This window comes from Sturnira hondurensis, unplaced genomic scaffold (genome assembly GCF_014824575.4).
Source record: "Sturnira hondurensis isolate 20B ecotype Veracruz unplaced genomic scaffold, ASM1482457v3 Scaffold0006805, whole genome shotgun sequence".
Classification (NCBI taxonomy): domain Eukaryota; kingdom Metazoa; phylum Chordata; class Mammalia; order Chiroptera; family Phyllostomidae; genus Sturnira; species Sturnira hondurensis.
The window spans coordinates 268,133-283,348 of NW_028079436.1; the positions used below are offsets into that span (position 1 = coordinate 268,133).

Sequence of the window (15,216 nt, forward strand, 5' to 3'; positions counted from 1 at the left end):
GGGATATAGAGGCTTCTGGGAATCACAGAAGATACACGTAAAAGTCTTCGGAACTGAGGAAATTCGTCTGCGAGCCGGGTGCCCCCTAAGGGGCAAGGACACAGCGCTGGCTGGCATCCAGCTGCTGAATGAAAGGGGCGCCGGGTCTCTGTGCTTGGAAGGAGGGGGTTCTGTTTCCCTACCCGTTCCTCACAGGGTCCACCGAGAATCGCCCCTGCGCCCGGGAGCCGTGGGCTGCAGAGGTTTTAAGGGCCGAGCGGTCAGACCTCCGCGCCCGGCGAGGGCGCTCCGGCCCAGCCTTGCGGAGCAGTCGCGCACCGCCCCTCTAGCCGCCGAGAGGTGGCGCGGTGCGTGTCGGGAAGGCTGCGGGCGGGTCTGGCCCTCGGCGGCGGAGGGCGCCATGGTGGGTGGCGAGGCGGTCGCAGCTGTGGAGGAGCTGGTTTCGGGGGTACGGCAGGCGACCGACTTTGCCGAGCAGTTCCGCTCCTACTCCGAGAGCGAGAAGCAATGGAAGGCCCGCATGGAATTCATCTTGCGCCACCTACCCGACTACCGCGATCCGCCCGACGGCGGCGGCCGCCTGGACCAGCTGCTGTCCCTCTCCATGGTCTGGGCCAACCACCTCTTCCTGGGTTGCAGGTGCGGACCCCTGCCGGCTGGCTGACCTGTCCCCTGCCTTCCCACCCGCAGTCTTCGCCCCGGGCTAATCCCGCCCCCAACTTCCAACGGCGCTAGTCAGGCCTACGTCTGATTCCCACACTTAGCCAAGCGGCCTGGGAAGATACTAATGACCTCTCTGAGCCTCAGTTTCCTCATTTGGAAAATGAATTGTGACGATTACAGTATTAAAGGGTGAAAAGCACTTAGCACAGGCTACTATATAGCATAGCTCAGTACGTGGCTGGATTCTATAATGTCCATTTTTATTTGCATTGCTACTATTATCTCAAACCATCACCTTTGCAGAGTGCATTTCAAGCCCATTAGCTTCTTTCACCCACTTGGACAATGCAGAGGAGGAAACCGAGATCCCCAATTTACCTATGAAGAAGCTGAGAAAGGGGAGGTGACGTACCTAGGCCCTTGCAGCTTCTGGTAGGATGTAATCTGTGGGCCTTGGCTCGTCCCACTCCCCAGTCTGCCGGACCCTGAGCCAGAGCCAGCCTTGGCCTCGCTGTCTTTCCTGTTAACGAAAATAACAGATGCCCTGCATCCCTCCCTCCACCCAACCACGAAGAAGGTGGCAAGTCATCTTTTTATTTTAGCATTTCCTGAAATTATGTTGGAATAAAGTGACTCAGTTTAGTCCTGGTTTTGTGCTCCTTCTGGCTTCCTGACTCTGGTCACATGGTCCCTCTAGCCCTAAGCCACTTGATTTTGCTTTCAGATGTTGTGTATTATTAGAACAAGATTTGGGGAAGCAGCGTCAGTCACATCCCTCTCTTTTCTCTGCCTTCCAGGTGCCCCTGGGACATCCTGGTTAACAGGCTCCAAGATTCAGCAAATGTCAGAAAATTGGATAAATGAATAAATAATGTTATTTTCATTAGACCATCATTCCATGTGTTCAAAAACTAAAAAGTTGTTGGCCCTCATACCATATCCACAAATAGGTGCTGCCAGATGTACGCAGAGTTTTGTGCATACTGTTTTGTAAATGTTTGTTTCATAAATTTGAAATACCTGCCCTATTGGCATTCCAGGAGCAACTTCTGTATCCCCAAGTGGGAGGAAGTGGTAACTGACTTTGCTGCTGAACATGTATTGATTTCCCCTGTGGTATCAAATCAGTCCTCTGAGAGTTGAGTCTGCAGTCCCATTACCTGCAGTTTCTTGTTAGCCCCATAATGACAAGTTAGTCTTCCAAGGTTTTTAACCTTACTACTTTTTATTGTGCAGTTACAACAAAGACCTTTTAGATAAGGTGATGGAAATGGCTGATGGGATTGAAGTGGAAGACCTGCCGCAGTTTACTACCAGAAGTGAACTAATGAAAAAGGTAAACAGGATTTCCAAGTGAAGTTGAAATAGTGTAGAGTTAACAGCCCTTGTGTTCATGGTGATGTATTAGAGTATGTACTATTTTTTAAAGATTTTAATGTAGTTGTTTTTAGAGAGAGGGAAAGGGGGGGAGGAAGAAGGCGAGAAACATCAATGTGTGGTTGCCTCTCATGTGGCCTTCATTGGGGTCCTGGCCCACAACCCAGGCATGTGCCCTGACTGGGAATCGAACCGGCAACCCTTTGGATCACAGTCCCTGCTCAATCACCTGAGCTATACCAGCCAGGGCTATACTGTTTTCTGAATGCTCCTTCAGTATCCCAGCGATCTAAGCCCTTTTATTTTTGTTTCTCTAAAATTGGTATAAACCTTTGCATATCTAGGTAACAACAGTATGATAAATTATGCATTGTTGGTGGAGTAACAAACTCAGCCTTTTCAGTTCCTCTAGGAACATTGTTTTAAGCTTTTTCTGTGATTTTTAAAGGAAACATTGGCTAGAAGAGTGCTATACTTTCTCACTTACTGAAAAATCTTGTTGGTAACATTAGCTCATCCTTAACCCAATAGGTGAGGCCCTGACCAGCCTTATTTGGCTTCTCCGACTCACTGAGAGGAATGTAGGTGGAGTCATGTCCACATATCATCGTGGTCCATATTCTGCAGGGCTTAGTCTGGCAGGTGGCCATGGTATTTCTACACAGTGAGCTGTTGCTTCCAGAGCCTGTTTCTAGATCCTTGGGCTGGGGCCATGGAGACTAGAGCAGAAAGAGGCTCAGGGGATGAGAACCCAGCTTCTCAGAATCTCCCAAGACGTGCTTTACTCATTTGCCTGGGTCTCCCAAAGTTAGTTTGTTTGTTTGGGGGCCACTTTACCCACGACTGTTTTAGAGTAGATTTTAAGTTTCCTGAGGTGGTATCTAAAGACTTAGTCTTTCTAACTCCAATATCTAGTTGTCATAGCTCAGAGAAGGTGCTCAGAAAATGCTTACAAAATTGATTAAAGCAATAGAGTAAAAGACTGCTGGCCCTTTTTTTAGTTCTACCATCAGAACTATAGGTAAGCCCTTGCCTCTCCCTAGTTAGGGTCTTGCAGGAAATATAAAGATGCCCCCTTCTGTGTGGGCAACCAGGAACTGAATCTGATCCTCAACTGCCCAGAGAGCACTCTAGCCCCAAACAGCACACTCCAATTTGATTTCAGATAGTTTTCCCATAAAAGTATTTTAAAATCTGAACCTGGTATCAAAAGCTTCAGGTTGGTGTTCAGGAGGCTACTTTGTTTTTAAAATCGGCTATTAACAGGGGGCTACAGTTTTTAGCCAGGGAACTCTGTGAATTGGGAATTTGTTTGGATTCTCTCGTGTAGCACTTTAAAAAAAAATCTTGACAGTAAACCCTTCAGTGTCCCAGAGTGGTGACGTTCCTGGGGCCCAGGCAGGGGCAGGCAGGGTATAGGGTGGACCTTTACTTTTTCTTTTCCTAATTTTAAAAAGTTATTGATTTTAGAAAGAAGAGAGACATCAGTTTGTTGTTCCACTTGTTTACACATTCATTCTTGATTCTTGTATGCGCCTTGACTGGGGATTGAACCCGCAGCCTTAGCTCATCAGGATGCTCTAACCAGCTGAGCTACATGGTCAGGGCTGAACCTTTTCTGCTCACTGCTTGTGGCAGATTCTTTCCTTGCTCCTAGGAGGTATTCTGCCCTTCCTAAGAGCTTCCATATCACCTTTCTGGTTTATAGTACACTTTTCCCTCTCATCTGCAGCTGTGCTTTCCAGTCATGCCAGACTGTTGGAGATCCAATCTCTCTGTGGCATTTGGGCGGTGGCCTCCAGGACAGATCAGGGAGGTTTTGTAATTGACGTGCACGTCCCTTACACCACCCATGGACCAGTGTGAAGCGCATGGGCGTGTGTTGGGGAAGGGTCTTTCTAAACTGTTACATGCTGTTAAATGGAAATTGAACCTCAAGTTTCTCTGCCCTGGGATGTCCGTTTTTGACCCTGTCATCACACAATGTCAGTAGCCTCTAGAGAATAGTCCTCAAGCAGGAAACTGCCTTTGCCATCAGACTAATCATTAGCACCTGGCTACCTGGAAGAAGCCTATACTTCTGTAGCACTTTTCAATTACATATTTTTCAACTTCCTTTGAATATAACTTATGTTTTCTTATTAACCAAGTTCAATTTTACTTTTAAAAAATTTTTAAAAAGGGTTTTATTTTTTAGAGGGGAAAGAGAGGAGGAAGAGAGGGAGGGAAACAAGTGTTCACACACATTGATCAGTTGCCTCTCACATGTACCCCAACTAGGGACCTGGTGGGCAGCCCAGTCCTGTGCTCTGGCTGGGAATTGAGCCCCCACCCTTTCGGTTTGCAGGTGGGTGCTCAACCTGTTTAATTGGGCTGGTGTGGCCCAATTAAACTTGGGCCACACCAGCCAGAGCCCAAGTTTATTTAGTCTCTTGATGCCACTGAAAATTGGAACTCAGTTGATCCTGAAAAGCGAGGTACTCAGAGGATATGTAGTAGAGTAGCCAGTTGTTGAGACTCTTCTAGAACAGCCCACCCTGCGAACAAGCCGTCTGATGTGTGTGCCAGGACAGGCTTATGAGGCATTGGAGGCTGTCCCCGCTCCACTCAGGCTGCCTCGAGAGTCCACTGGAAAGAGCTGTGTAGAGGCTGGCAAACTTTAAGCAACATTGCTAGCCCAGAGACAAAACCAAACCAAACCAAACCAAACAAAACAAAAAAAAACCCTTGACATTGAGCCATGCACCTAAAAACACGTTGTAGTAGTTCTGCCCAGAATTGACCCTCATATCTAAAATGAGTTTAGTTGGGTTTTAAAGCTAGCTAGCAAGTGGAAATTAATCACCTGGCATTGTCGATATCTTAGGACTGGACAGTGATGATGACTTAGGGACATAAGCCCTTTAAAGTCGGATTTTAAAAGTACTTCATAGACTTCCGCCAAGATGGAGGCATAGGTGGAAACACTGTGCCTTCTCCCACAACCAAGTTTGGATACAACAAAAGTTTTGGAGAACTAACACACACCCAGAGGCCAGAAAACCGAATTATACGGAAGTCCGACAGCTACAAACCGTTCAACGGGGACGGTAAGAGACGCAAAGCCAGCAGTGGAGCAGGGTTGGGAAGGACAGACCTAGGAGCGCAGGCAGCCCGGACCTAGTCGGGGTGCGGGACAGACTGACCAAGGTCGCACATTCGCGCGCAGTGAGACGGACCACACAGGCTCCAGGGGGCGAACCCAGTGGTGGAGGGCTGACAGCGGTGGCACACTCACGTGCAGTGGAGCGGGGTGCGTGGCCCTGGTGATGGTGGTGGCTGCGGTGCTGGTGGGGGTCGCGGCGGCGGCGGGCGCCGGAGGGAAGCCATTGTCCCTCTTTGACCCCGCCCCCACATACAACGTCACAACCCAGCGACTGAGTTGCCCTGCTCTGGTGAAAACCTAGGGCTCTGATCCTGCTACTTAACAGGCACGAACAACCCAAAGGATGGCTCAAGAAGAACTCAAAGTCCCAGAGCCAATAACTCTAAGCGACCAACAGATTGCCAGCCTCTCAGAAGCCCAATTTAAGACACTATTTATCAGGATGCTCACAGAATTGGTAGAGTACAGTCACAAATTGGAGGAACATATGAAGGCTAAACTAATTGAAATGAAGGGAGATGTCCAGGAAACCAATAGCGATGGAAAGGAAACTGGGACTCAAATCAATGGAATGGACCAGAAGGAAGAACAAAACATCCCACCAGAAAGGAATGAAGAAATGAGAATTCAAAAAAATGAGGAGAGGCTTAGGAACCTCCAGGACATCTTTAAACGTTCCAACATCCGGATTATAGGGGTACCAGAAGGGGGAAAGAAACAGCCACGAGTGGAAAACTTATTTGAACAAATAATAAAGGAGAACTTCCCCAGTCTGGCAAAGGAAATAGACTTCCAGGAAATCCAGGAAGCTCAGAGAGTGCCAAAGAAGTTGGACCCAAGAAGGAACACACCAAGGCACATCATAATTACATTAGCCAAGACTAAAATGAAGGAGAGAATCCTAGAAGCAGCAAGGGATAAGGGGACAGTCACCTACAAAGGAGTACCCATCAGACTGTCAGCGGATTTCTCAAAAGAGACCTTACAGGCAAGAAGGGGCTGGAAAGAAGTATTCCAAGTCATGAAATCCAAAGACCTACAGCCAAGATTGCTTTATCCAGCAAAACTTTCATTTAGAATGGAAGGACAGATAAAGTGCTTCTCAGATAAGGTCAAGTTCAAGGAGTTCATCATCACCAAGCCCTTATTATATGAAATGCTAAAGGGACTTATATAAGAAAAAGAAGATGAAAAATATGAACAGTGAAAGGACAGCAAACACACAGTTATTAACAACCACACCTAAAACAAAAGCAAACCAAGAGGACAGCTAGATCAGGAGTGGAACCATAGAAATGAAGAACACATGGAGGGTTAGCAACAGGGGAGTGGGAGGAGGAGAAGGGGGGAGAAGGCACAGAAAATAGCATAGATGGTAGGTAGAAAATAGGTAGTGGGGAGGGTGAGAATAGTGGGGGAAATATAGAATCCAAAGAACTTGAGACACGTGGTTATAAACTAAGGGGGGGAGAAGGGTGGGGGAGGGAGTGTGCAGGTGGAGGGGAATGAAGGGGGGAATAGAACAACTGTAATGGTATAATCAATAAAATATATTTTTAAAAAAATAAAAATAAATAAATAAATAAAAGTACTTCATAGAGCTGTGACTGGTATAGCTCAGTGGATTGAGCGCAGGCCTGCGAACCACACAATCAAGGTTCGATTGCCAGTCAGGGCACATGCCTGGGTTACAGGCCAGTTCCCAGCGGGGGGGGGGGGGGAGGACTCAGGAGAGGCAACCACACATTGATGTTTCTCTCCTTCCCCTCTAAAGATAAATAAATTAAAAATTAAAAAATAAAAATTCTTCATGGCTATTCTGCAGTTTTGAGACAAGTACATCTCTGCAGTCTAGTTTTTTTGTTTGTTTGTTTTTTGGTCTGACAAAAGAAATGAGCATTGGTCTCTGACTGGTGATATTTGTCAAGCAGTTACATTGTATGATTTTTCTTTTGAAAGAGTGTCAAAGAAATATGTTGATCGAACAATCTCAGATATATCTAACACTACCAGCAGCCTTTGTGGTTGACCAGCTTTGCCCATTAATGAGCAGTAATTAACAAATGAGCAGCAGCATACTTTGGAAGGCTGTCATCACTACGACTGTCAGTTAACATTTCCAAGGCATCGTCTTGAGGAAGAGGAGTGATTGACTAGGAAGCTGTCATTATTGGCTCACAGAAAGAATTTGTCAACTTAATTAGTTGTCCATTTTCCCTGAAAACATTTTTATCCATGAGGAAAAATGGCAGAATGGAAAAGTGAAAGAAGTTAGAAAAATATGTTTATTTCAAGAGGGTTTTTAAAAAGATTTTATTTATTTATTTTTAGAGAGGAAGGGTGAGAGAAAGAGGGGAAAACAACAATGTATGGTTATCTCTCCCATGCCCCATACTGGGGACCTGGCCCACAACCCAGGCATGTGCCCTGACTGGGAATCGAACTGAACCGCGATCGTCTGGTTCACAGGCCCGCGCTCAATCCACTGAGCTACACCACTCAGGGCAGTAAAGCTACCTTTTTTTCCCCTTTGTGCACTAGAAGCCAGAAAAGGTCTGTGCGACCCCATAGGCCTGTCTGTTGCCAGGTGCCCAGGATGAGTCACTCACCTGCCAGCCAACACCGTGTGTCAGCGAACATACTTGCAGCAGCCAAAGCCAGTGGCAACTCTTGTGCTCCTGTGGTCTTGGTCTGTTTTATCAGAAATCTGAGAGACAGCTTAGTGAACCTCCTTCCCTTTGGACTGAAGACGGTTTCTTTAGGTGATACTACATTCTTCTAAAAGGAGAAAGGCCCTGGATTGTATGGCTCAATTGGTTGGAGCACTGCCCTGTACACCAAAAGGTTGCGGGTTTGATTCCCAGTCAGTGCACATACCTAGACTGCAGATTCTATTCCCAGTCTGGATGCATACGGGAGGCAACCAATCAATGTTTCTCTCTCGAATTAATGTTTATCTCCCCCTTCATCTCTCTCTAAAAAGCAATGGGCAAAAAATGTCCTTGAATAAAGATTAAAAAAACCTTATTTTGTTTTTGCTGAGGAATTTTGCCTTTTCATTTTTCAGAAAGACTGGACTAATAGGCTTAGCAGGAAATAGGTCATACCCTGAAAACTCTGATACTAAAAAGACTCTGATTCACTCACACTGCTAAATGTTTAGGAAATCTATTCAAATACAAGGTGACAGCCAAAATGATTTCTTCACACCATGCTTAAAAGTTGTCTAAAGCCAAGTTTAAATTTACCAAAGGTGCTAGTGAGTACCCAGAAAGAATGTATTTGCTTCATTTCGTCACTATTTGAAGTTTACAGTTTCTAACAGTGTGAAATCCAGAAGTACATAACCGTCACATCTCCTGAATGTCCCAACTGAATGCGAAATGTTATGAATTACTACCTGGATCCAGCTGATTTTAATTTACAACAGTGTTTGTGTGATTCTGCTTTTAGAACCTTTCATTGCAAAACAAGCCAGGAAAAAAAGTGTTTCATCATCACATTAAATTGTGAACATTTACAGATCACAGATGACAAAAAAATGAGGTTCTGGCTTCCAAATGGATGGTATGGTCAGAGTTCTGAATTTTCTGAATGTGGTAAAATATTAATTTCCAAGTCTACTTACTATCTGGGTAGGACATAAATATTGCATCCCTGCTCTATGAATCTGACACATGGCTATATATCCTTTTCTTTTTTTCTCCCCAGCATCAAAACTAAGGCAGAAGATTCATCACATTTGCATTATCAGCTACAGGCTAGAGAGGAGGACGGGACAAATGTGACTTTGACCACAGAAGCTCTTTTAAAACTCCTGGCGTTACCAACACAAAGGAAAGAGGCAGTTGGAATGAAAGGGGTATTTTAAAAGGTCTCATTCTTTCAGTACCTACCATTCTAAAAGTATTCGTAGGTATTTATGTATTTATAAGTCACGCCCTTTTTTAGTTTTTGAATATCAGACTTTTTGTTTAAATGTTTATTTTTCTATGTTGATATAATAATGGTAGGTAATGGACTTTACACTTTGAATTTCTCAACACTGTACTTTAGAGAGGAGGAAGAGAGGGAGGGAGGGAGGGAGGGAGGGAGGGAGGGAAACATCAATGTGTGAGGTACATCCATTAGTTGTCTCCTGCTCATCCCCCCTAACTGGGGACCTGGCCTGCAATCCAGGCATGTGCCCAGGCTGGGAATTGAACTGGCAACCTTTAGGATTGTAGACTGGCACTCAGTCCACTGAACCACCCCAGCCAGGGCCACACTCATCTTTTTTTAAAGAGAGGAGTAAGAATCAAAGCATAGGCCTCAGGTACCCATCTGCTCATGCAAAGAGGCAGCCTACAAAAATGTATCTGACCTTATTTTAAAACTGACTTGAGATTCCAGTTTGGTCCAGGCAGCCAGTTGGTCTGTAGACTCTCTAGGTCTCCCAGCTGCTGAGTAAAGCCCACATTTTCTTTTTCTGGAGGGAGCCTGAGGCTCTTGTCTTCTGTTAGACTTGAGGACTTGCCAAGCATGAGAAATTCTTTATTGCAGTGCTGCTCTGCTCCGAAATGCTGGCACTAATTTCCCCCTCTTAGTTAATGCATCTGTTCTCTACCCCCTCCCTGTTCCTCTTATTTAGTATCCACCATTAACTACTTATCTCCAGACATAAATACTGAGAGAAGGACTTCATTTAGGGGCAGCAATGTAACAGTCACTCAGTATGGTTGTCATCCTGGTGCATTGTCCTGGGGGCGCAGGTGAGTAAGACAGTGGGGTCCTGCCCTAGCTTAACCTGAAAGCTGGCTGTGGGAGCAGGGTGTGTCTGGGCAGGGAAGTGGAATGAATTGCCCATGGCCCAAAGCTAAGGCCACCTTGGATTGGCCAAATCTCTGGGCAGCTTTTAGCTCTAATCTGTAGTGACCACCAGGGTGGACCAAGGGAAGAAACAGGATCTCTGATCTATGCCCTTGGACAAGCCACTTTTCTCCCCGACTCTTACCCAAAAAATGGAGTTCTTAGAAGTATCTACCACCAAGAGATGTGGCCAGGGTCAGGGTGTTAGAGCCAAGCATGTGCTGAATGAGCCTGAGCCTCAACCTCTTGCTGCTTATCTACACAAATCTGTGAGGCTTAAAAAAAAAAACACAAATGATAAAGTTGGAAAAATCAGAGCGTGGTTATTCTTTTAAAAATGCATTTTCTGCAAGTTTCTCATGATTGACTCTTATTTTCTCTATAATGTCCCAATAAATTAATACCATCATGAATGTATCCTTGTGTACAGCAAACTTAAATTGTGAACTAATTACCCCCCATCTCCTTCAGTTTATTTTTGAAGACTTCTCTAATTAAACAAAATCAAGTTTTCTGATGGGTTTCATTTTTTCTTCAGTTTAAGCAGCTTTTTCTTCTCATCTTTACAGTCTCTATGGCTATCTGACCCATAAAAGTAGCCAGTATTTCATCATTTCATCCTGTTTTTCTGGAATAGAAGTCTAATTTTTTGCATAGCGGCACTCCTTGTGGTGCAGGTAAAATGGGCCACTCTGAGTTCTCAAATGGGAGCTCACACCAGCTGTAACTAAGCTACAAGGTGCAGGCTGCTCCTTTATACAGCCGTGCCCAAGAGGGGGTGCGGGTCAAGCGAAATCTTAGGAGGGGAACATGAAATATTATCTTCCAATATGACTAGGAATGGAGTTTCTTCTGTGAAAGACTTGAAGTCTTAATACCTTGTGAGAAGCAAGTGTCAGTACTAACAGTTTAGTTGAGGGTGCTTAGTTAACAGTGATACCCTTTTATATTGTCCAGAAAATTGTTCTTTGAAACATTCCTCAGACCCTATGGCCCCCGGATCAATCCTCTACCTTCGCAGGGGAGAGTCCCTCTAAACTTCTCCAGGTCCATCTAGATTCATGGCTTGCTATTCCACCGGCACTGGGAGGAATGGCACTATCGCTGCCTCTGATACTTTGCTTTCTCGTAAATGGCCATGCATATACTGCGTTGCATCTGAAATGAGATTTCTACTACCCCGTATGTCAGGTAAATCAGTGTTTCCCAGCTGTCCAGCTCTAAAGTCTCTGCTGGGCACCCTTATGTCTGGGAGGAGAACATCAACTTCTGGGTCTGTCATCTAGTCATGGGACCAGTTTAGGGACACCTTTTGGTTCTGTAGGAATGAGTAAACACAAATCTTAAGAGGCAAGAGTTTTTTAACTTAAACACAAATACACTACTAATTCTTTAGGGGAGAACAATCTCGAATGGCTTGCTTTTCAAAAATCAGTAGCAAGCGACACCTGTTTAAGTGAGAAGCAAAAAAAAATTACTCCGTCCCTTCAAAGTATGACTTCCAGGGCTAGGGGTGGCAGTGTCCTTTGCATGTGTTCCCATCACACGTGGAGGTGGGGTAACATCATCTGAACAGATGCCTTTGGAAATCAAATAGCAAAAATTGAGACTTAAGCTCCCATTGGATGGAGCTAATTCTCATCTGTCCCCACCACGTGAACCAGAGCTTTTTTCCAACAGTGCCATCAGAGAAGCGTGCCTCTTCAAAATACACCCCTGGCAGTTGCAGCCCAAGTCCCACCTTTCCCTGCCTAGGAAAAGTAGATTAATGAACCAAAAATACCTTTGATAATGGCTCTCCAACCTATTTGCTTGAGGGACAAAGAAACTGTTAGGGGCCTGAGGTGAATCTTGGTACTCCTGTTTTAGTGAAGGGGAGTAAGGTCAACCCTGAACTGTGCAGGCCTAAAGCCCATGCTTTGATGTGAATGCCAGCACCAAAACCACCTCCTCTCAGGGCTGCATTTCCCTTTCCCTTTGACATTTTCTTCTGTTAAGAGTTGTTTATATAGAACCTGGTAAATGTGAGCTGGTAGCTGTTTCTTCCTGGTTACTTCACTTGAGGGTAGGGATCTGCAAGGTGGGGATGATTCTACTTACATCTTTACTAGAGGATTTAATGGAAAAACTAATGTCTGTCTTCATCCCCCCCCCCCCCTTTCCCTCTGAGGCCAAACTGGGAAGATACAATGTTTCAACTAACTTAAACTTACATGAAAGAAAAATGAGCACACACAATCACCCCACCAGACCAGGCTCCATTCCCAGGGCTGGCAAAGTGTGTGCCCTTTCAAGTTGTGGAGCAGGGTCTACTGTGTCACCTATCAGGCACTACTGGTATGTTGACAGTGAACAGCAGCAGGCACTGAGCAATGCAGCACCAGTCAAAGTCAAGCTGTTCTGGGGTGGGGTGGGGGGGAGCAGAAGCACAACCTCCAGAACGGAGAGGCCAGCCTTGCCCAGAGCTCGTGCGCCCACTGCGGTTCTCCCCCCACACTGGGTGCCCTGGTATTCCTGTACCGTGTGGGTCCAGGGGCTTGCGAAGACTGTAGGTTTTGCTTTCTGTGAACACAGTCTCTGCTGTAGCTCTGGCTAGACTGCTTATCACTCGGTGTGAATTGTAGGCCTCAGATGACGGAACAGTTGGGCTTGGATCACCTGAAACCTGTGGTCTCACTTGGTCTTAAACCAGCTTTTTTTTTCTTTTAAATCATCACCCCAGGATATGTCCATTGATTTTAGTGAGAGGAAGGCAAGAAACACTGATATGCACCTAGACTGGGGATTGAAACTGCAACCTTAAACACGTGCCTGAGCAGGTTCAGGACACCACTCCAATGAACCCAGCCACCTGGCATGGACTGTGTATAACTAGTTGTTTCCAACTCCTCAGGTGGTGAGTCAATGACTCCTGCCTCCTCCTACCTTTCTGTTTACCAAATTTGCTTCGACTATGTGCTACTTTTATTACAAGAAAAAATAAACTGCTGATTAAAAAGTGTCCCCAGAGAATTTGAAGCTTGGACCCTGGAGGTCCTGTGCCCTACTGGCTGGCCTCTTGCCTAGGTCTGTCCATGTACTGCCTGCCAGAGGCTGTATGAAAAGCAGTCCCCACTTTTTGGTTTTAAGTTCCAATCTTTGGTAGTTAGAATGTTGCTCTTATAGCCTGACCTCTCAAGACTTAGTTTTCAGAGGGTGCCATAGTGACTGGTCTGAAGCTGCTCCATACAGAACACTAACCCCTGTCAAAGAACCAACACACGTTAAGGACTAACAAAAGCCAGGGCATTTTCCTGAACAGACGAGTTCATCAACCTCACACCAGCAGCAGGTCCCAGTACTGCCCTCACTGACTCTCCTGGCTTGCAAAAGACTGCTGTACCCACCCCTACCCCCAGGACGAAAACTCTTTCCCCCTCCTGATGCCATGGGGCGTGTCCACTTGAAACCACAGCCTTATGTACCTGTGCCTATAACCTGAACGAAGCCCACTAAAACACAGCAAGGTTACTAATCTAGCTTTTCTACACTTGAGCTAAAGCCAATGATGTAGGTAGGCTTCAATTCTTTCCTGTTCTCTGCCCAGGACGGTTATCAGGCTGAGAGCATTCCAGTTTCTTGTCGTCTTTGTACCAGCACCGATGCAAAAACACTGAATCTCCCAAATCACTTTTGTAAAAAGATTGTTATATAGAGGCCAGCCAAAAAGCAGCAAGCCACTCTGCAGGGCAACTATCCTTTGGGCTTCAGGCAGGAAGCACTATTAAGAGGTCTGCCTTAAGTGGTCCTAGCTGCATTTTAGCAGCTTTCAAGACACCATAGAACCCCTCCTGCATTCTAGGAAGAATGACAGCTAAATGGTTCAGGTTGATGGAGCCTGAGGATCTTTTCAGATAGGCTCTGGTCCCCTCTACACAAGTTCCCAAGCCAGTGCCACTTTAGGGATTCCAGTCTTCCAAGTAAGACCTGATACCAGCTAACCCCCCCTCCCAGACTACAGAAGCATCATACCTGTAACCAAGACCATCATTACCATATAAAGACCTCCATACCAGGTAAAAAGTTACTTACTTTCACTCAGGAGAATACACTCTCTATATACTAGAGTCCTCACAAACTTATTATTCCTTTTATCAGAAGTGACTGATAAACAAGCATCTCGTGGCCAAGCCTTAGCACTCAATGACAGAGTTCCTGAAATGCATGCAGGGTTCTCACCCAGGTCTGAATCCTCCATGCGCCTAAGAGGAAGCCTGGAGCCCTTCCTCCTTTCAGGGTTCTTGAATTCATCCAGCAAGGAGGTCAAGTTGCGGAGTCAGTCCCATACCTAACAAGGTTTGTAAAGGGCTAATTCATCTTTTTGGCCCAACTAAAAACCCTAGTTTATGCTATGAACAGGAAAACCTAAAAACTCAAGACACTGCTAAAAAAATTGCTTTAAAAATGTGTAGCAATGGTGGGCAGAAATTACTGAAAGAATGGTACATAATCCTGTATTACTTTTGAAAGGATAGGGGAAAACTTTTAACAAGATTTTGTTTCTGGTATCTTTGCTCTCTCATATACTAGAATAACTGAAGATAACAAATCTTTCCCCTGATCTGATAGCAGCTCAGGTTTTTCCTGACTAAATGGGAACTCAAGAAAGAGGGCACATTTGGCATAAGGCCTGTCCCACGCACAACTTCACTGACCTTTAAGTAGCTTTCCAACGTCCATTTTTCTATTAACATACACAATCCCCACACAACATATATTCCTTTGGGACTTTGCATTGCTGAATGCAACAGAAAAGAATTGTAAAATAAGGACTACCAAGACCTAGGAATTTGGTCTTGGTCTCTTAAAACTTGGGGTAATTGAGAGATCAAAATACCTTATATGTAATTCTAATTGTGCTATTAGCCGAGTTCTCTAGGCATACTTAGTGAGTAAACTAAGCAAACAGGTACCTTATTTACTGAATGCAAGAGACTGTTACTGAATAGCATCCCATATTTCCACCTATATGTACAAATTTTTAGATCAGCTCTAGAAGTTGATCATATCCAAGGAACTTATTTTTGGGGGATGGGGGTTTGCAGGAAGGGGAAAATTTTTGGTCTAGTGATTAAGTCAGAGATCTTGATATAGCAAAGACCTGAAAGTGTTCCTATACATCCACACTGCACACTGAAGAGAAG

The 15,216-nt window shown here is 45.2% G+C and overlaps 1 protein-coding gene across 3 annotated transcripts; it reads left to right on the forward strand.

Annotated features, from left to right (window-relative positions):
* Nucleotides 1-350: 350 nt before the first annotated feature.
* On the forward strand, nt 351-9,137 carry XTBD1 (XRN2 binding domain containing 1). 3 transcript variants are annotated; one of them, XM_037050451.1, is made up of 3 exons: nt 351-639; nt 1,900-1,999; nt 8,897-9,137. In XM_037050451.1, the coding sequence occupies exons 1-3, from the start codon at nt 401-403 to the stop codon at nt 8,906-8,908; spliced, it is 351 nt and encodes a 116-aa protein (XP_036906346.1). In that variant the 5' UTR covers nt 351-400; the 3' UTR covers nt 8,909-9,137. The 3 variants fall into 3 exon arrangements, with proteins under 3 accessions (XP_036906346.1, XP_036906347.1, XP_036906345.1); XM_037050452.1 differs by lacking the exons at nt 1,900-1,999; nt 8,897-9,137 and adding an exon at nt 1,461-1,551; XM_037050450.1 differs by lacking the exons at nt 1,900-1,999; nt 8,897-9,137 and adding an exon at nt 1,138-1,306.
* The last annotated feature ends 6,079 nt before the right edge of the window (nt 9,138-15,216 follow it).